Here is a 22,624-nt window from a genome sequence, read left to right on the forward strand (position 1 = left end):
TCTCGTAGACGTTTGGCCCCTGGGACTCCTATATGCATTTCCACCCATTACCCTGATTCCAAAATTTCTGCAGAAAGCCAAAGTCTTGGGGAGGACTGTAATTCTGATAGCCCCTTATTGGCCTCAACAGATTTGGTTCCCCTTCCTTTGACTCTACCAACTAGAGGAACCTTGGATTCTGGACCCAGTTCCAGATCTGCAGACACATTCGTCAGGGGCTCTTCATCCTTCACTTCACTCCCTCAAATTGACAGCTTGGCTGCTCTGATTTCCAACATAGCCAGGTCCCACAGTCTTTCCTCAAAGGTGCAGCATATGCTTGTATCCTCACATAAAGCTTCAACCAGAAAGTTATATGCCAGCAAGTGGAAACGGTTTGCTTTCTGGGCTTCTCAAAATGATATTGACCCGTACGTCACCCCAATTGCCAGCATATTAGAGTTCTTGACTAACCTTTTTAATGAAGGTGCTGCGGCAGCTACCATACATGTTCAATTGGCTGCAATTTCAAACTTTCACCTCGGATTGGAAGGTTCTAATCTTATGTCTCACAGGTTATATAGAGCCTTCTTTAAAGGAACCATATATCTCAGACCACCAGTTAGAAAATCTTTCACTCCCTGGAACCTAAATTTTGTTCTGTCTAGGATTATTCTTCCTCCATTTGAACCTGTATCTTCCTGCCAACTAAAATTCCTGTCTTGGAAAAAATATTTTCTTGGTGGCCATTACATCAGCATGTAGGGTGTCCAAACTTCAGGCCTTATCTATTAAATCCCCATACTTGATTTTTCACCCTGACAGAGTGTCGCTCCGGACTAACCCTTCCTTTTTTCCAAAGGTATGTTCGGAGGCTAATCTAAATCAAACTATTGAACTCCCAACTTTCTTCAGTAACCATTCCAACAAGTTGGAGTATATGTTGCATAAACTTGATGTTCACAGGCAACTCAGATTTTATTTGGATAGAACCAAAGAATTTAGAAAATTGGAACAACTTTTTGTTTCTCATTCTTATATCAAGAAAGGGCTACCGATGTCAAAAGTCACTCTTTCCAAATGGTTGACTGTATAAAATTCACATATTCTTCCATGAATCAACCGTTAGAACGTAATGTGAAGGCGCATTCCACAAGGGCTGTTTCTACTTCTTCAGCTTATATGGCTAGTGAATGGTGCTTGGGATGCTACCCATTTATAAGAATGAACGGCGAGATTGAACAACTTCACATAAAGAAGTTATGTACTTACCATAATGTTCCATGCGAGTTGTTCATCTCGCCTTCATTATTACATTCCCTCCTGCCTACCGCATCCAGGCTTCTCGAAGAACGAGTAAGAGATTTGGGGTCTGGTGGGTCTTTGTATAGGATTTCTTATTCCTGGTGGGGTAATGTTCATGTTTTTCTTATGGTTGTATGTGTTGGGATCAGCAAACTAGATCTGAGGTGAGGCAGAGAGCATCATGGGATAGGGACTTGTCCTTGAGCTACTCAAAAACCTCGAGCTTTTGAAAACGGCCGACTCTGAGCCAAGGGATCAGCTCCAAACCCATTTGTAAGAATGAAGGTGAGATGAACAACTCACATGGAACATTATGGTAAGTACATAACTTTTTTATTCATCGGATCCAAAGATGTCAGATCCACCAAGACTACTGGATATACTTCCTAGGGCAAGGTAGTCCCAAAAAGAGTGCCTTCTCCCTTTCTTTATAGACCAGATTTTCCTTCCAGAAGTCCTCTTACTTGTCGAGAAGCCTAGAAGATGTGGAGAGGGTAGTGAGACAGATTCTGTCTGCGAAGAGCCACTCAGTTCTTACTTCAGCTCCTACCCCTTTGGGTCAAGAAGCTCATACATCCAAGACACTACCTCTAACTCTTCCTCCTGTGACTCCCTGTGTGGTTTTGGAACCCTTGGATTTGAGTTATCCAGGCCTGTCTTCTTCGGATCTGAAGATCGCTGTATCCTTGGATCCGAAGCTTACTCTGAGCTCCTCCATACTGTCAGATCCAGAGAGCTCTCTGAGCTGATTCTACCCTGTTGGATCTAAGTTGTTTCAATCTACACTGAGGGCTTTGGAGCCATCTCTGCACCTTGGAGCTTTGTCAAGAGTTAGTTCGGCTCTGACTTCTGCCTCAGGGTGACTTTCCTTGGAGCAGGGAAGGACCGAAGATCAGAAAGTCCTCTTTTCAGACCCGGGTTCCTGTCCCTCTCCAGAAAGGTCAACCTTTATGACTTTGGAGGCGTCTGTATTATGCTGTTGAAAACTCAAACTGTCGACAGCGTAATAATTGACAAGAAAATGTCGAAACCCCCAAACATCAAGCACACACACACACAAAAAAAAAAAAACACCCAAACACAATGCAAATTGCTTTATGCAGGGGGGCAAGCCCCCTGCACCCCCCCACACCCCCCACTACTTAAATATACCAACTCTGAGATCGCACTACATTGCAGTAAACAGAAATCTCCCGTTACAGAGATTTCCGTTTTACACGCGCAATGACTTTCGCTTTTGACATTTTGGTGCCAACAATATCAGCTTCGATATTGTCTACCTTTGACAGGGTGAAGTAGACCCCTTTGGAGAGAGCTATGTCAGCTACCATGATCCAAACAGGTTCTACCCCTTCGGGTTCTGAATCTACATCATCCCCCATCTCTGAATCAAGAGTTTCAGCTATCCCGCCCACAGGGACAGCCGATACAAAAACCCCAGGGCACCCAACACCCAACTGGTTATTTCCACTTCTTCTGATACCTTCCTGGATTATCCCACTGAGGAGGTCCCTTGGAAGAGGGAATGTAATAGGAGGCATCTGGATTCTCCTGAATCTGTCACCAAAGACACAGATTTTAAAGGAGGGTGAAGGGTTCCCACGGTCACCTCCTGTGAACTTCCCATTTGGAGGCATCCTCAAAATCCTAAAACAGAAAGTGGCTGGAAGCCCAGCAATCCTTCGGAGGAATCTGTGCTCCTGGAGGCATTTGGTACTGGCCATCTACTTCCTGGATGATTTCACCTGCCACTGAGCTCCTTGAATTGGTCTCCTGGCAGGAATGGAAGGAGCCTGACACCATTGAGCCCATTCCAAGGAAGCCCGATAAAGTTATGATCCCTCCACAAGACAAGCAGTTCTGGTCCAAGGGCCAGCCCCCCTGTTGATGTCAAGGTTGTAGTGGCAGCCACCAGAAAGGACCTAGCTGATGAATGTTCCTCTGTTAATCCCCTGACAAGGAATCTTGGTCAATGGACAGGTTTGGGAATCGTGTTTACCCTTCAGGGACCTTTGCCTTGAGGTCTCTGAACTATTTGATACATTTCACCAGACTACAGAGGGATCTGATAAAGGAACTCTTAGTACCCTCGCAGGAACTGTGTCTGAGGAGGTGAAGGATTCCATCACCTCACAGCTGGTGACCCTACAATCGATATTGAACCCGTCCATGAGGCTTATTTCCATTGTGGCAGAAGGAACCTGCAGGGCAGTGGGTTGAGGTGTAGCCATTAGGAGACACTCCTGAATTCTCTTGTGTGACTTTTCTGAGCCTTTTAAGTCTGTGTTTGTCAGTGCTCCTTTTGACGGCACATTTCTCTTTGACCCCAAAGTGAAATATACACTGTCCAGGTGTGAGGAGGATGGAAAGACCCTTTCTGCTGTGAGAATGCATTTTTCCACACCCCCCCCCCAAAAAGATTGTTCTTGAGGAATCATCACGGGGTGAAAAGATGTGGTTCAAGAAATCTCAAGGCTTTTTCCAGGACACACATGGACGGTCTTTCCCAAGAGGCGAGGGGGGGGTCAAATAGTAGACACTGCTCTTCTGGCAGAGGAGGCCCACAACATCAAGGGTCCAGAGAACCATTCTTTGGCAAACCCTTCCAGTGCTCCTGAATGGAGGCCCAATCGTTCCCCTCTGGAGGCAATCGGGGGTCATATGTCCCTGCACTGGAGAGCCTGGCTAGAGTTAACAAAAGATACTTGGGTGCAGAGGATTGTATCCAGGGAATGTATAATTCCATTTTCCCTTCATCCTCCAATTTCCAGGAAAATCCCCTGTTTTCTACCCAGTCAGAGGGATCAAGCAGCCATTCAAGTACAAAAGCTGCTAAACAAAAGAGTCAACCAAGAGGTCCCCCTCTCTCAGCAGCCTGAACAGATTTGTTTGAAAGACAAACTTCTAGATAGTCATGGCTCAGTCCATTCTTCTGTATTTGGAAAAGGATGACTGGATGTGCTCAATAGATCTCCTGGATGCGTACTATCATATAAAAATAAACATGCGATCCAGGAGATTCTTACACTTTCGGCTAGGAGCCAGTAATTATAAGTTCAGAGCACTGCCCTTTGGTCTCACCACAGCCCCCAGAGTGTTCACCAAATGTATGGCAGTGGTAGCTCGCTTGAGACTGCAAGTATTCCATGTGTTTCAGTACTTAGATGACTGGCTTATTACTACTCCGACCAGGCATCAACTTATCATGACAAGAGAAGAAGTCATCCACGCTTGCAAAAGGTTAGAAATAACCATAAATTTCAAGAAGTCAAATCTAGAGCCAACTCAAATTCTAGAATTCATAGGAGCGGTACTCAACACTGGGTCAACAATAGCTTCCCTTCCCCTCTCCAGAGTTCAGACTTTAAGGTCACAAGTCAGCAAGGTAATTTCCTGTACCATGATCTCAGCTTGCCTAGTTCTACAAGCTGTAGGATCAATGATGTCAGCGATAACCCATGTTCCACTAGCCAGGTTTCACATGAGGATTCTACACTGGATGTTAGCATCTCAGTGGTCGATTCTTCAACTACCCTTGTACGCTCCAATATGAATTATGAACTCATGCAAGAAAAGTCTGATGTGGTGGATCCAACTGGAACAACTGATACAGGGCCTTCCATTTTATCCCCTCACAGCCCAAGGCCATAGTGACCACGGATGCTTCCCAACTGGGGAGGAGTATTACCTGGGAAAGACGGTCCAAAGTATGTGGTCCCCAGAAGATGCCAATTTTCATATCAATTTACTGGATTTGAGAACATTGCTTTTGGTGTTGCAAGCCTTTCAGGATTCTCTCCTGTCAGGAATGATTGCACTATAAACACAAAATATGTCAGTAGTTTGGTCCATCAACAAACAAGGAGGAACCAGATCACACCCCCTATGTCAAGAAGCACTAAGGGTGTGCCAATGGACAATATCTTCCAACCGCTTTCTCTTAGCAACTCACATTCTGGGGAAGTCCAGTGTGCTAGCAGAGAAGCTGAGCAGGTGCAGTCTGTTAACTCATGAATGATCCCTCAACCAGAAAGTTGGGGAACAGATTTTCCAAAAGTGGGGCCAGCCTTGCTGCAGTCTCTTTGCATCTTCCCTAAACAACAAGTGCAGCAGCTGTTTTGCCCTAATCCCCCCACAGGAAGAGTCACAGAGGGATGCTCTTCTCCATGATTGGCCTCCCGGATTGCTTTTTGCATATCCCCCAGTTCCCCTAATTCCAAAGTCCCTTCAGAAAGCTGCCAAGTTGAAGACCAAGGTCATTCTCATTGTCCCCTTTTGGCCGCAACAGATTTGGTTTTCCTTCCTGTTTCCTCGCTTAATTCACCAACCCTGGATTCTGGACTCCGCTCCAGATCTCCTGTCTTACCCGATGGGCATGACATATCCGGACCTTCTGAACCTCAAGCTGACAGCTTGGTTTCTCCAATTCCAGTAATAGCTAGAGAATTGATGATCTCTTCCTTTGTTCATCACATCTTGTTTTCTTCCCTTAAGCCATCCACTAGGAAACTTTATGCCAGTAAGGGGAAAAGATTTGTACACTGGGCTCTTCAAAAGCATGTAGACCCTTTCTCGGCCCCAGTCAATCATGTGCTGGAGTTCTTAACACTGCTTTTCAACCAATGGGCCAGTTCAACAGTGAAAGTCCAGTTGGCAGCAATTTCTAATTTCCACACTGGTTTTGATGGCCATTCACTAACCTCTGATAAACTATGTAAAGTTTCCTTAAGCAGCACAATTCTTCTCAAACCTCCTTTTAAAGATTCCACGCCAACTTGGGATCTGAATCTGGTACCATAGTCCTTGATTATTCCACCCTTCAAGTCTGCCCACAATTGTGACCTTAAATTTTTCTCCTGGAAGACCTTATTCTTAGTTGCCATCACTTCTGCCAGATGAATTTTGGAAATTCTGGCATTGTCGGTGAAACCTCTTTATCTCATTTTCCATAAGGATAGAGTCTGCTTACAAACCAATGCATCCTTTTTAACCAAGGTAGTTTTACATGCCACCAACATTAATCAATGCATCATTCTACCAGTCTTCTTCCTGAATTATTCCAATAAAGGAGAATACTTTTTACATTTGCTTGATGTGCATAGACAAATTACATTTCTAGTTACATAGAACAAAAGATATCAGAACGACTGATCAGTTGCTTGTATCTTTTGCTGAGCTGAAATTGGCTCACCTGTATCTAAAGTCACCGTAGCTAAATGACGTACTGACTGTATTTCCTTTATTTACAACAAATCAGGTATGACTTTGCCATAGAAAGTATGCCCTCATTCAACTAGAGCTATAGCTACCACCTCAGTTTTCCACTCAAGAACTTCATGGATGACATTTGTGCAGCAGCAACTTGAGCTTCTCAAACCTTTATCTCTCATTATAAGCTGGATCTGGTGTCCAGAGTTAGGGCATCATTTGGGTCAGTGGTGCTCAGAAATGTCCTTCCTTGAATCCAACATTTGGCGGGCTTTGGATGATGAGCATGCAGGTAGATGTCATATATTTAGATATGTGTAAGGCTTTTGACACTATGACCTATCATAGAGTATTGGATCTATTAAATTAAGTAAATATTAATGTATATGTAATCAAGTGGATTGCAGATTTGTTGGATGGTAGGAGTAGTTATTGTTTTTCAAGATTCATTATTGGGCCAAATACTGTTTGGAGTTTTTATGACTAGTTTTCCTTCTGATGATAAATTTTAGTTGACAAAATATGCTAATGATGCTAAATTTGGTTCACTTATTTTAGAAGTATCTGATCATTGTTCTCTGCAAGCTTATTTACATATTTTATTTAAATGGGCTAAAGGGAATTATATGAAATTTAATGTAATGAAGACTTTTGTTATGCATTTTGGCTCTAAGAATCCCAATTATCCCTATACATTGGATAATGTTATTGAAAAGGTTAACTTTATTTGGGATTTGGTGATAAAGGTAGGCGATTAAGTTAAGTTTTAGCTGTCACCAGTTGGATATCATTAGAAGATGTTATTATGAAATAAGTAACATTTTCAGAAGTATTGCTAGTAGATATAGGACTGTTTTGCTTCCCATGTATAAGACTGTGGTGAGACCAGTTACTGAATGTTCTGTTTTTGTGTGTATAATAAGATGCAGTTAGATAAATTGGAAAGGATTCAAATATATTTTACCTGGAGCATTCAGAGAATGGCTGGGTGAATTGTCATAGGAGACTTGAGTTATTTATTTTCCTTGTACACAAAATATAGATTGTTCAGGGGAGACCTTATTACCATGTATAAGTGTAAATTGTAAACTTGAGAAGTGTGTGGGAGTAAATAAAAGAGTGCACTCCATGAATACCACAAATAATTACTATTCGGTGAATAGTATGTTAGGTAAGACATCTATGAGAAATAACTCTTTTTATGGGAGAGTGTGTGCATGGTGGAATAAGCTTCTTTTAAAAGTGAGGAAATCAGAGGCTGTTGGATCTTTTAAATCCAGTTTGGATTTATGGGTGGGCTGAGGGTTTTCAACTCAATTTTTTGTGGTGGCAGGCTCTTTAAAGTCATTGCTTAGGCTTTGAGCTTGGTGTCTCTGAACATCTGATAATTTATATACATTAAAAATTACATACATGTTTTTAATTAGAGTGCATTTATATGAAGTATAGGAAGCTGTTCCAGTGTAAAATATACCTGTGCATTAGCAGATGTCAATCATTGAGAATTTGAAGGGATGTAGTAGTGAGGTTCTTAAATAGATCATGTGACTAGTGCTTAGAAATGCAAAGAAATGTAGGTTAGGGTGTGTGTGTGTATACATACACACATACATTTTATTATCAAAAACTAGAAGTGCCTTCAGGCGAATGGTCACGTTGCAGAACCAGAATGTCGAAAAGTAAAATATCTTTTCGCCCCCTTGTCAAACAATGTTAATATTGACGGTTCGACATTTGCTGTTATGGAAATGTAGCCATTGGAATACATGTGGTGTTCGATGATGCCAGTTCGCTATGTTCCTGTTCGACGTTTAGCCCTTTTGAAACCGTACTTTGATGTAACATCATTCGACTGAAGACACTTCTAGATTTCAATAGTAAATCTATGTATATAGCTATATAGTTATCATAAGGTATATATTAAGAGTATAGAGGTGGTGGGGGGAGAGCTTCGGCCTTGTTATTTGTTGTTTATTTGTTTGGAACTTTTAACTGGGCTAGACCGCTGATCACAGTATACCAATTTCAGTCTTAACCTGGACAGGTAAAGACGAGGCATAAGGTAACACAATATTTGTAAGAGAATACAAGAAAAAAATGGTCAGTACAATGCACATTATATACATTATGTGCAAGATGCTTAGATGATGTACACTTAGTTGCAGCTGTATAATATGGATCACAGGTAGTAGTTGAGATAAAATTTGCATATATTCAAAATGTTATGTTTACAGTGTCACAAGTTTGTGACTTTTTTTCATTGTGTTTTCCATGTTTGATATAATTGTTTGTGTGGTATAATGTAAAGTTGTGTTTCAATTTACCTCTGTTTCTGTTTGCCTGCAAGATTACCAGTCTTATCATTTTGATTAAGGATGTTTTGATTCACATTTATTATTATTCAATTTACATTCAAGAGTGCAGTTTGGTTGTGGTTGAGCAAGGGAGGTGATGTTTCGATTTGGTGGTTTTACTATAGCATGATTTCTGTACCAGATAGTAGTTGCTGTGAGTTTGATTAGATTGGAGTAATGCCAATGAAAGTTTTCATGCATGCATAACTGGTGTGGAGTGTTGTGGCACCAGCTAGCCAGCTGAAGTCTTTGCTTAAAATATTAAGAGTTGCAGGGTTTCTACAACTGATTTGCAAGGAAATTAATACATCATTCTTAATGCTGTTTGGAAAATATGAATTTATTAATATGCCCCTATTTATAAGGTGTGCCTTGGGATTTTTTAGTATGTCATAAATGCTGTAATTTACAGTTGATTGGGTTCCATGGAGATGGAAATTTTGATAATTATATATTTGTGTGTGTGATAGGACTGTTTTGCTTCCCATCTATAAGACTGTGGCGAGACCACAGTGGCTGTGATTGTTGTGAGAATAAGTTAGTATTTAGTTAATAACACACTGGTTTTAACATATGTAAGATGTTGTAAGACTGGAAGTATTGATTAACACATGATTACTTGATCCCAAAATATCTAAAACCTTGGAAGGTCACTATTCAAAACAATGACACTGTTAGTTGTAAAACACAAAAGACATTTTTTTGTAGCGAGGAAGGTCTTCCTGTAGTATCCCCTGATGTATGGGTAAGTCCCCACGGGTCTATATCAGAACATCGAAGTATTAAAACTTCGAATGTTCTGATATCGAACACTATTCAGTGAACGCTAAGAATAGCGAAGCTGCAGAATAACAAATTCTTTCCTCGGGAAAGAATTTGGTTGGCCGTTTCTGTGGCTTCGCTATTCTTAGCGCTGTGGTGGAAAGTTACTGGTTGGGTTCAGGTACGTGTGCGATTGTTTGTATGTTAGGGTTAGGGACGGGTTAAGTGAGTTAGGGTTAGGGCGCGGGTTAGGCGTGTCTGCGATACTGACAAACATTAGGGTTAGGGGCGCTTTAAGTGAATTAGGGTTAGGGCACGGGTTTGGTGATTGTGCGATAGTGACGGACCTTAGGGTTAGGGTTTGGGTTAAGGTAAGTGGGTAGATAGTAGTGTATGTTTAGTTTAGTGTAGCGTTAGATGTAGGAATTTAAGTGTATGTGTGTGGTTGCTGTTTGTTTGATGTGCTTGTGTTGTGTGTATGTGTTTTGGAGCAGCAAACTTTTTCCATAGGAAAAAAAATTGCTGTTCTGAATGTTCGATATTTTCATGTTTAGATGTTTTGGGGCCGATGAAATAGCATTCGCTATTTTCATCTTTCGATAATGTGATATACATGCGTCCCCACACATTACAACTATATATATATATATATATATATATATATATATATATGTATATAATTTGTGTACACACACACACACACACACACACACACACACACACACAATATGAGTCTACTTCTAAATTTCGAAGTTTCAAAACTTCAAATTTGTTGTGGTTGAGACCATAAGATGAGATCTCCATAGAGTGTGGAACGGTATATTTACCTTTTTCCTCACTGTAGTGCAATCTTGGAATTGGTATATTTAATTATCAGGCGGTGTGGGGGTTGGAGGGGGGCTCGCCCCCTTCAAATTCGTAAAAAAGAGTTTTTGTTTTTATTTTTTTCTTTTATTTACATTTTGAAGTTTCAAAACTTTGATCTTATGGTTATGTATATATATATATATATATATATATATATATATATATATATATATATATAGATATATATATATATATATATTGTACAGGAACATTTGCATTTAATTGTAAGCTGTTTCAGATCATGCACCATTGAAAACTAAAATAAAAATGTAGGGTAATGAAGTAAGAGGAGGCACTGGTGCTTTTCCACCTACCTGTTAAAGGGAGAGGAATTTAAGAAATGGTTAGTAGAAGTTATCCATGAGTTATTAGAGAAGAAAGAAATATCTTCAGAAGTTATATCTAGTGAGTGGGATAAAATGAAATACAGTTTAAAAACAGGATAGAAATAAAAGAACGAAATATGGTTAAGAACTGATAGGAATTAGAGAGGATGACAAAGGTTAAAGTTTTGCAGTATAAGGGAAATCCCACATAAGAAGAGGCAGAAATACAGAGTACTAAAGAGAAAATAAGTTACTATCTGGATAATATACATGAATTTAGAAAGATTGCTGTTAAGTAGCTGTTTTTTTATTAGAACTCCAGAGCACAAAAGAAAAGTTTTAGCACAATGCCTTAGGCAGCAGAAAGTAGAAAGAGTTGTTTGCAAACTTAGGGAGCCTGCAGTAAGAAAAATAACCAGAGATCCTGCAGACGTTTTTGAGATGGGTCAGAAATTTTATAAAAATTTGTATAAAGCAGAGAAATGTAGAACTCGAGAAAGGGCGCAAATGGAAATATTTATGGAAGACAATTATGCCATGGTTAGAGGTAGGTGAGGCTTAACAACTAATAGTTATGTTTGGAGGGTGAGATAAAAAACATGATGTATAATCAGTCTTCAGGAAATTGTCCAGGCAGAAATCACCGGCGCCAGAAACACCGACACACAAACCCGAACAACACACTACACTACATAGCATCACTTCACCTACCTGCACTCTAACCTTAACTCACTTACCTGACCCCCAGGCACATATAGTATTTTTGTGAGTTAGGAAGTTATGATGAAAGAAAGTGATAAAGATCTGAAAGATTTTATTTTTGCAGTTTTTTAAAAGGAGGGAAACAGCAATATCTTAGAAGAAAACTGTGGTGGCTGTATTAACTAAGGGTGGTAAAGCCCCATCAAACCTAGCTTCATACCAACCCATTTCAATTTAAAACATGATTATAAAGTGTTTATGGCAATACTAGCTAAAGGAATGGCAAAGGTTTTGCCAACATTGATAAATATGGATCAGTTTGGTTTTGTGTAGGGGAGGCAAACATTTGAGAGTTATTAGTTGTAAGGGCACATCCTGTGTATGCTCCAAACCTGGCTATGAGAAAGCCATCTAGACCTTTAATAGTAAAGATGCAATCCTATCAGCAGGAGTTGATTCTGACAAATTGTGGCAGAAGGACAAAATAGTAAAAGTGGGAGACAGCAGCATTTTTTGTGGAGAATGATTACTCATTGTACACCAAGCAGAAGAGGAAGGAGTAAGTTCATTCCACTATTCAAGGAATGTCAAGATGCAGATGTAAGATTCAAACTGCTGTACCCAGCTGTCTTCAAAGTATTGTTCTCTTTCCATGGTGTTATTCCTCATCTTCTAGATCAGTCTATTTTGTTTTCACCTGTTCTTCATCACAAGCTGTCCCAAGGAGTAATAGAACCAGTTCCTCCTTCCCAGGTGAGGAACATTTTTTATTCAATGATTTTCCTGGTGTGAGAGAAAGAAAATGCTTGAAGACCAGTTCTGGATCTTTCTTTTCGAATCCAGTTTGTGATAGTGCTCAAATTCAAAATGATGTAACTTCACAACGTGCTACTTTTTCAAGTTTCTTGGGAACACTAGACTTAAAAGATGCTTATTATCACATCCCTATTCATCCAGTCTTCAGACGTTTCATAAGGTTTTGTGTGCCTGGATTACATTATCAGTTATTTGCATTATCCCTTGGATTATCCCTTGCACCAAGGGTGTTCAGAAAATGTCTTGCTCCAGTTATAGGTCATTACAAGTTTCAGAATGTTCACTTTTTTCTATATTTAGATGACTTGCATATCTTTGCGTAGTGTTTTACAAAGTGTCATCAGTCTCACTCTTGGATGAGAGATCTCTTACACAAGCTGGGATTCCAAGAGAACATTCAAAAAGTCTTTTTTGACTCCCTCACACAGGACTGTGCTCCAGGGAGGTCAATTGGACACCTCTGTGCAAAGAGCTTTTCTTCCAAAGGGGGAAAAATAGTTATTTTAGATATATTTCTAAGGTTTTCCACTCAGGCTTCAGTAACCTGCAAGGGAATACCTCAGGATTTTGGATCTTATGGCTTCTATGATTCTCATGATACCACTAGAAAGACTCCACATGGGAAAGGTGCACTAATGTCTGAACTCTCTTTGGTCCCAGCATCAACATTCTTTATCTTTTCAAATCCCAGTGCTGAGGTCTGTCAGAAAATAAATCTTTTGGTGGAGACTACAGATGTTCTTGAATCCCAGTCTCTCCTTCTCCCTCCCTGCACCAAAGCAGTCACTACAGATGCTTTGGCTTTGCTTGGGAAGCAGTTTCAGGAGAGATAAAAGTGCAGGGGTTGTGGGGCACCAAGGACAGATGCAAGGACATAACTATCAAGGAGATGCTTGTCCTGTTCAAGGTAATCAACTCTCTGAAGCATCTTTGATCCCCTGGATCTCTTCATGTTGTTATAGACAATAGTGGAGTTGTGTGGTACATAGACTAGCTATGTTAACATGGGATATCACTTCCCAGTGCAGTCTCACTCTATAGGCATCCTACTTTCTGTCAGAGCAAAATTGTGTGTCATACAAGCTGAATAGGATTAGTGTAAACCCACATGAACGGAAACTAGATCATGGAGTCTTTTTAGATTAGATCCATTTGTGGGGAGGTCCCCAAATATACCTCTTTGCCTCTTCTTTAAACAATCAACTGGTAAGATTCTGTTCCAGGACTGTATGCAAGAATGTCTGAAAGACTAGATGCTTCTTTTTTTCTTTGGAGAGGAATGTTCCTGTATGCTTTTCCACCCTTTTGACAAATGTCCAGGCTACATCTGAAGATTTTGAGGGAATCCCCCAAAATTATTGTGGTGACTTTGTCCTGGCCCAGGGAACCATGGTTCTCCCTTCCTTTGGAAATGGCCTGAGGCCTTTGCCAGAATCGACCTCATAGACTGGATGTAGTGATACGAGAAAAGGGGTGTGTGATGCACCTAACATCTGTCAAACTTCATTTGACTGCCTGGATGATAGGGTCTTAATTGGTTTTAGGCACCTGTTTACTGAGTATGTGCAGCAGGTACTAATGGAGGCAAGAAAGCTTTCTACTTGAAAATCGTATATGAGTAAATGGAAAAAGTTTTCTAGCTGGTTTCAGTAACATAACCAGCACCCATTCAGGGCTACTTTTTCTTTTTTTTTTTTTTTTTTTTTTACAGTATTTGTATGAGTTACTATCCTATGGTCTTTCTTATTCCTCTATCAAGGTTCATTTATCAGCCATTTCAGCATCTTTGCCCATGTGTACCCTCTCTTTCAAAGTAGTCTCGTATCAAAATGTCTTGAAAGGGGTTTTGCCTAAGAGACATCCTAGAAAACTGGTGGCCCCTCCTTGGGATCTTAATTTTGTGTTAGAGAAGCTAACACTTTCTCCATTTGATCCAGCTAATTTGGCTGCCTTCGGGTTCTTAACATGTAAAATAGTTTACAGTGAGTCAACCCTATCTCTTTTTCCATAGGGGCAGGGTTTCTTTGAGAACGAATCCTTCTTTTGTGCCTAAAATGGTGTCCAAGTTTACTTAAAGCCAGATTCTCCATCTCCCTGTTTTCTTTCCTGAACCTAAAAATGAGGACAAAAGGATTCCCCATACCTTGGATGTCTACAGGTACTATCTTGACAGAACTAAATCTTTTAGATCTTCGGATGAATTGTTTTCTTCTTTTAAAGGTAAAATGAAGGGACATCCTGTCTCAAAGCAGACTATATTTCCAAATGGTTGTCTAATGCTTTTACCTTTTGCTATACTCACCACAACAAATGTATTCCAGGTAGGGTCAAAGCCCAGTCTATCAGACACTTGACTTCATGTATGTTTTTTCTCAAAAAGGTTGAATTGTAGAAGTTGCTACCATGCATACTTTTACAAAACACTATAAGCTTGATTCCTTCTCTGTGTCCAGACCAAACTTTGCTAAGACCATTTTCCAGGCACCAGGACTCTTCGCCTTTCACCTCCTAAATGTAGCTAGTTGTGCTAGTGTACTCGTATAGCTAAGGCTACTGTACCAGTGGTCAATATTGATGAACATTGTACAGTTGAGTAAGTTGAAGTTACATAACAGTAGGTGTTTGAATGTTCCTTGCTGCAGTAGCCACTCCCTCCATCCCCCTCGTTTGGTAAGTTTTTATGCCTGGGTGTGGACATTTATTTTTCTTTGTTCTAGCATTGGCCTTTCAGGGCTCAGCCTCCCTCTCTCCACTGGCAAGAAAGCTCTGAAAGACTTTGCACCCAGACTCGTCTTTTAGTCAGCTCAACTCAAGGTGATTGACAGTTTGGGTGCATGGAAGGTCCCCAGAAGCTTTGGAAGCTGGCCTGCTGCTATATCCTTAGCAAGATATAACTTGTGTTGCTACGGATACTGCAGCAGTGATCATTCAGACATCTACTGTTATGGTAAATTCAACTTACACAACTATACTTTCATAAGCCAAAAAAGTCTTCACAACCAAAAGGTAAAATGTTTCCAAAAAAAAAAAAAAAGCTGGAAAAACAAGCCAAAATCTGACTTTAAAGGATCCATAGGATCCTTTTCTAATAGAAATACAAACTTTTGTCTGTGTATCATCCAGCCTATAAATCTGTAAACAATAAAGTGAACTGGGATTAGACCGCTGTGAGAGGTTAGTTTTACCCTACTGAAGAGATGTTGTTGCAATAGTTATCTTGCTTAGTATGAGAAGAACCACAGACATCTGGTGTATGCGCTTGGCTGAGGAACGAATGGTGCGAAGCTACCATCTGTGGGGTTATGCCTGAACACCTCTAACTCAGACTTCTGCCTAAAAGTAATACTGCAGAGCTGCAGATCCCCGGTTGGCTAGGGATAACCATCCACAAGGTTGGTGAGAAGTGCCACTCATCACTGGGTCAGAGAGCGAGTGGAAGGATAGGGTGCTGCCTCTTTCCAGCACTGCACCGCATGTTTTGGGGAAACCGGGTGCTAAATCATTCATAGATGACCTAATTCTGCTTCAGGATTTCATATGTAGCAGATCAGCAAAAAGCTGGGATATATATCGAAAGTCAGTCTTCAAGCCAAACTTCTCCTTTTTTGCTACATCTTGAATTAATAGTAGAAAGTATTTACATTGTGAAGCAAGGTTATCGTTCATTTTCTTATAATGTTTTTTCTTGATGCAGCCAGTATAGATCATAAAAAATAATTATTATTCTTGTTTTAACTGAAGTGAAGAGAAATGTTTTGTCAGGCTTGTATTTTGTTCAGACATAGTTTATTAGACCACAGTACTTGTGAAGTAGCTTTTTTCCCTTAGTACTCATCCATTTTGATACAATTAAATAATTCATGGGTCCAGTCAGTTTTAACTATTTGATTATATCTCCAACAATGTGGATTGTGATTTCAGATTATTTTTGCCAGTTTATAAAAGCTCTGTATATAAATCTGTGTGTAAGAGTGTGCCAGAATTATGCAAGAGATATTCCTCTAATGGAATTTAAAGCAAGAATTATCTTATCTTTTGGGATTCTATTAGTTTCTTCCATAAAAACAAATTTCCAAAACATATTATTTGAATTATATTTAAAGGATATGAAGATTTTCTAAAGGTCTGATGATACATAGCTGTGGAATCATTTTACTATTATACATCGTAAGACCCTTAGCAGTTTATCACCATTTGGAAAATAATGCAGTCAGAAGCCACTCCGCTAGATGAGTAGTTTCTTTCATAAAGGTCTCATTTTCAGACATCTACATTGCAGCCATGTAATCTTTGGTGCATCCTTTCATCAAGCGTTATTGTCAACTACAGCTCCTAGCTACTTCCACCCTTTACAACTTGGGATTCAGTCTGTTTATGAGACCTATCCCGAGGGTCTCCACTAGTTGATCTATGATGTGATATGATATATGGTGTCTTCCTTGATTTGTCATAAATAATCTTTCACCAGCCCTCAATGTGTGGATGACATTCTGTAACCATCCTTAATTGTCGGAGTTCCCAGAGAATTGAGCATGTATGTATTTGTTTGCATTATGAGTACTTCATGTTTAATCTTTTTCTTGAGTTAAAGGAAGGAGATGAACTTGGGGTTCAGGGGTTTAACACAGCATGCACTGGTGCTTAACAAATGCACTCTGTGTGGAAGCTGCTAACAGAAATGCTGAATTTTAGATTGTGAAGAAGTTGAACCCAATCTTGTGAATCATCAAGAAGGGACTCCTCATAAGTCAGTTGATATATAAGACTTTTTTATGGTTTTAATTTAAATAAGGCATGTTTTCTGAACCGGACTTTATTATTTCACAGGCTTCAAGCTCGAATTGCTCACAGAATTCAAGAATTGGAAAACTTACCTGGTTCTTTGCCACCAGATTTGCGAACTAAGGCCACAGTTGAACTAAAAGCACTTCGGCTGCTTAATTTTCAGCGGCAGGTAAAGACAGCCTTTTTTCTTTTTAGATGTGCAGTTGTAATTAAACTGATTTCTTATATTTTGCAAAGAGTTTCCTGTTAATAAAATAGATTATAAATATATAGTCTCAATTGTATAATATTTTTTTTTAGTTTCCTATTAGAAGTGTGAGTTTCAGCATTTTGAAAAGTAAATGATTTAAAAAAAGAAAAACTATTCCAAAACTCACTGTTACCACCCTTAAAGCATTTTTTGCAGGGAGACTTTGCTCATCTGCTCTGTTTAATTTTGTTGCGTCATGTCATCAGATGTAATGTGATCCTATCTCGCCTACATTCAATAGGCTCCGACTCGGCCATTCCGACTAGCACAAAGTCTCTCATTGGCTGGGCCAACCCTATATCCCAGGATGCACCACGCCCAAAACCCCATATCTCGTTTGCCGCTCCTGGTGTATCGACGTGGTCTCAACTTGGCTGTGGCTAAGTACCCTCTTTTGTGATCTTTGATACCCCCCCCCCCCCCAGTGTTTAACTTGTGTTTGACTTGTGTTTGTGTATCATGTCTACCAAAAAAAAAGAACATAAGCCATCGGGTTTTAAAAAATGTGCAAAGTGTAGCTATAAAATGTCTTTGACAGACGGTTATGCGATTTGCGTATACTGCCTTGGCGCCAAACACTTGCAAGAATCTTGTGGTGTCTGTCATGCTTTCTCTTCGAGAGTTTTGCAGGAGAGAAAAAATAAACTTATCCTGAAGGGTTTAATTAAATCCTCCTTTGAGGAAGCTGTTTCTTCTCCCTCTGAAAAGTCCAGGGTTAAGTCTAAAAAGAAGTCCCCGTCTCCGTCCTCTTCTTCGGAGCCACTGGAGAAAAGATCTAGGTCGATGTCCCCTTCCTCGGCTCCACTGGTCTTGGAGCAGTTGGCTATGGGGTCTAAAGCTGTGTCTCCTTCCTCGGCTCCATTGGTCTCGGAGCCGCAGGATTCAGGGTTGACAGCTGGGTCCACTGTCTCGGTTCCACTGGTTTTGGAGCCGCAGGAAATACTTTCCATTTCGGAGCTGGCTTCTTCGGTTCCATAGCTTTTGGCGCCAAAGGAGGTTTCAGTGCTTCTCGAGCCTGCTTCGGCTCCGATCCTCTTGGAGCCGATTTGGAGCCGTTCTCCTAGTCGTGTCTCGGATCCGATGGGAAAGGTTTCTCGACCCCCTTCTTTCTCATCCAGGTCCTCCAGGTTATCTGATTCGGACGTAGATAGGGTGGTCCAGAGGCTCCTCCAGTCACCAGTGTTATCTAAATTATTTTCGGCTCCAGCCCAGTCGGCTCCGGAGCCCACTTTAGTATCGGTTCCATTCCTTCCTCCTCCGACAACCTTGGTGTTGTCGGAGTCGGAGAGTGCTGAGTCGAGTGAAGTCCTTGGGTCGGTTCTGAGACCCCCCGCCAGTCTTTCGGTTCCGACCTCAGCTCCAACCTTCTCTATTCCTTCTGCAGGTTTCGGTACTTGGGGGTCCTCAGTCGGGCCAGAGGGTGATACATCGGGGCCACTGACTTCGGTTCCGTGTCCCCCCCTTGATGCTTATCATTATGGTAAGTACATAACTAAGAGTTTTCAGTAACTGCAAGTCGCAGATATCCTGATGAAAAAGAAGAAATATGTGTAGAAGCGCTCCTGAGAGAAGGAATAATAAGAGGCAATGAGATGTTGCATCAGACAATAGGGTCTCCCTAGGCTTGTAGGTGTCAGGCCTAGATTGGTATGGTTATTACACAATTTTTGTCTATTTACAAGTGTGCTTATATTTGACATTTGCTTGTAAAGACCTTCACATTAAGTGTTTATCCTGTTTAGAGGAAGATGTCCTTCAAAATCACTGTTGCAGTATTCTAAATAGAAGGGATCTCCCACCCAGGGTAGCCTGACTCTCGGCCAGTATACAAAAGTGCAGTGCTCTTGTATGCATCCTATGTCACGCTTTTGCTCCCCACCCAGAATGTGGGGCATAAAAGGGATGTACAGATGCAACTACCTAGAACTTTTTTTGCCACCAGTTCAAATGCTATTATTGCTAGTTGGTGTGAATGCCTTGTTGCTGTCCTGAATACTTAGCCACCAGATAGGTGCCCCTTGTTATTTTTTTTTCTTTGTATCTTATTTTGCTACTTAGAGTTCATATCATCCGGGTAGGAAAAATGTCAGTGTGGAGGCAGAGTAAGGATGATCACGAACAGTGCCCTTTTCATTTGGGTGCTTCCCACGACCATACCTGTTGTAGTATCTGTAAGGCATTTGTGCCTAAGACGCTCAGAAGGTGTTTGTCTCCCCTGGCCATTTTTCTTGAAAACCAACAGCTTAAACAGTTAGACCAGAGTACCATGGCATAATCATTTAACCCCAAGATATTCCCGCTAGGTAAAAAGAAGGCCAAGAAGCATCTGCCGGATTCTTTACAGGTCTACCTTTCACCAGACGTCCCTCTAGAAGCAGGTAATAGCTCTGCAGGTTGTTGAGCATCTACATCAGATTCCTTTGCCATGACCCCGTCGGAAGCCTGCACAGGTCCATCTTTTCACACTTCTTCTGTGACTTTGCAGGAGTCTGCTCCAGGTGTCAAGGGGGAAACCACGGTTGATTATCATGGAGGGTCCTAGAGAGAGTGCGCAAATATTGGTCAGGGAGGAGGTTCTGGGTTATCTTATTGAATCTCACCAAGGGTTGGAACCTACAAGAAAAGACAAAAAATGAAGCATGTTTCAGTCCATCCTAAGGATCCTCAAAGGGAATGGCAAGAGTTTATTCAGATCTTGTTTTCTACCTTGATGGCCCTGAAGCCTTCTCAAGGGGTTTTTGGTACCTGCTCTTCCTTGGATCTCAACCTCGTCTAAATGGCTTAGGGAACTTTATTCCTCAGATGAGGATTCAGTGTCTGATGAGGGGTCTTTGTCCTATTCTTCACAGATGTGTTCGCCTTTGGCTTATGGTTTTAATGAGGAGGAGTCTTTTAGCACTGAGCCTACTTTTGAAGAATTGTCTTTTGGGGAAACAATTTCTAGGATGATGGAATACTTTAAGTGGGATTCTTCTCAAGTGTCTGATATTCAGAGACGATATTATGAGTTGCTTTAGGTAGGCATTCCTAAACCATCGGCAGTTCCTCCTGTGTTGGCTCCCTTGTTAGATACAATACTGTTTCCAAGTCTGTTTCCTGCTGCTAAGAAACCTGATAGGTTCTATAAGGTTCTTGAGGATTATCAATTTTTATGTAAATGTCTACCTGTAGTGTTAATCTCTTTTGACAAACCTTCTAAGCTCTTGCCTTCTGATTAGGATAGTAGAGCGATGGAGTGAAATGTTAAGAAAGTTTACACTGCTTTCATTTTGGCTTTTAGGGCTGATAACTACCAGACCGGCATGACCAGGTATGCTTTGGCCTTGACTGCTTAGGCTTGTCAGGCTACTTCTGACCTTCTTCATTCTGAAGGCAAATTCTGTGCCTTATCTAATTTAGGTTCAAGTGGCTCGTCACTCTGTTAAGTGTGGCCGTGATGCTGCTAATGCCTCTTCCAGGGCTGAAGCTGTCGGGTCTGTCATGAGGTGTTATTCTGGGCTTTGTCTTCAGTCTCTGCTTGAGAACATTATGGCCAAGTTATTGGATGACCCTTTGGATAATGAACATCTTTTAAGGGCTGCTGCTGCTGACCTGTTTAAATCTTTTCAAGAGAAAGGCAAACCCTTACAGGGCCTTAAACCTATTTTTCTCTCTCCTATCCCTAGGTTCCAGAGGAATTATCCTTCTAGATCTGCTTTTGTTTGCAGGCAACCCCACCAGACCTCCAAGGGCAGGAAAGGTGGTAGGTGGGCCCCCTATGATAAGGCTTCTCAGATTTCTGTGTCACAGAAGCCTCCTTTATCTGATAAGTCTGCTTCTCATTGACAATTCACCCCCCCCCCAACATCTGCTGTTAGGGTAAGATTTTACACAGCTGTACTTTCCTGATTGGCATAGCTTTGAAAATTGCAGAAAGATTAATAGAACTGCAAAACTTAGCCATTCGGTGTTACTCAACTGAAAGTTAAACAGACTTGAAAAAAGATGTACAATCACATAAACATCTAGAAGAAATATTTACAAATAATTTCTTTTGTAAAGCATCTATAGAAAAGTAAAAAGAAAATTAAAAGGTACCTGCACAAAAAAGAGGCATAAGTAGAATAGAACTCTCTCTCATTTCCAGCATCACAGCACCTTTGACAGCTCCTAATTAATTACTTGTGGATCAGTCACAAATGAGTCCAGAAGGAATCTTCGAAGTTGGCTTAACCAGCTTTTTAAGTAAAGCAGCTAACATCAATGCAAGTGCTATCAGTAGAGCCACATGTAATTATTATTTAAGTATAGCAGTCATCTACATCAAGGTTACTTCAGGTAACCATTTGAAATGTCGGGACCTGTTAGAGCAAGAATCCCAAAACAGTTGAAACTGAATGGCTGAAAAACGGACTTAAATATACTAAGTCCAGGATGGCCATTTCTCAGTATGTTCCCTTTTCCCAATGTATGGTGATCATGTAGTTTTTGTATATAAGTTCTTAGAGGTGGTGGGGGTTTGTCCCCAAAATTGGGGGGGTTGCAGGAAGACTTGTCCCACCCCCCCACCCCCAGGGAAAAAAAAGAATGCAACCCCCCCCCCCCAAAAAAAAAGAAGTTTAAAGGAGAAGAGCAATCTTCGAGATTAACTCTTTTCTTGGATTTTCAGTCTTTTTTTTTTTTTTTTTTTTTTTTTTTTTGTTTAGCATGTGAGCACCTGGCATTTCAATAGGGAGCCCTGCATCAGGAATGCTTAACCTCTGGAACACCAAAAAGACTGTCCTTGCCAACATTATTGAAGGGCATGACATCTGTCTATTCTAAGGAAAAAACTTCAGCATTACAAGCACCTGGTCTTCCACTGATGCAAGCCTTTATTAATAAAATGTTTGGTAGTAAATACTTCAATGTTGTCCAGAATGCTGTAAAGGTGGAAGCCATATCTTTCACTCATTTTTCAAAATCGTATATGCATATTGTATGTATGTGCCCTAGAGACCCCAGCATTTGCCACAACATCATTAGTACTTGTGATGCTATAGAAAGGGAAATGGCTGTTCCAGTAGCCTCAGAGGAAAACTCACATTCAGACCATAATGACATAAACATCGCAGTTTTCTGGCACTGTACCAGAAGATATCACTTTTACAGAAAATGTTTGCATTATGGGGGATTTTGATTGGTCTTCCAGAGACTCTTCCTGTCATTTTATTGTCTAATGATATAGGTTCATAGGTGTGTACTAGGCTAATGGCCCTGGGGCCTTTACAAGCATAGCCATAGGATTACCC

At 40.7% G+C, this 22,624-nt stretch overlaps 1 protein-coding gene across 2 annotated transcripts in view; it reads left to right on the forward strand.

The window, feature by feature from the left end:
• The window catches only part of LOC122793098 (probable global transcription activator SNF2L2), a 2,696,898-nt gene that overhangs the window by 635,809 nt on the left and 2,038,465 nt on the right, over positions 1–22,624 (forward strand). For both annotated transcript variants that reach the window (XM_044060828.1, XM_044060829.1), the window contains exon 7: positions 17,147–17,273. In XM_044060828.1, the coding sequence (XP_043916763.1) occupies positions 17,147–17,273 (127 nt within the window). The remainder of the gene's footprint in view (positions 1–17,146; positions 17,274–22,624) is intronic.

This window comes from Protopterus annectens, chromosome 2.part0 (genome assembly GCF_019279795.1).
Source record: "Protopterus annectens isolate FY-2018-M chromosome 2.part0, PAN1.0, whole genome shotgun sequence".
NCBI lineage: Eukaryota > Metazoa > Chordata > Ceratodontiformes > Protopteridae > Protopterus > Protopterus annectens.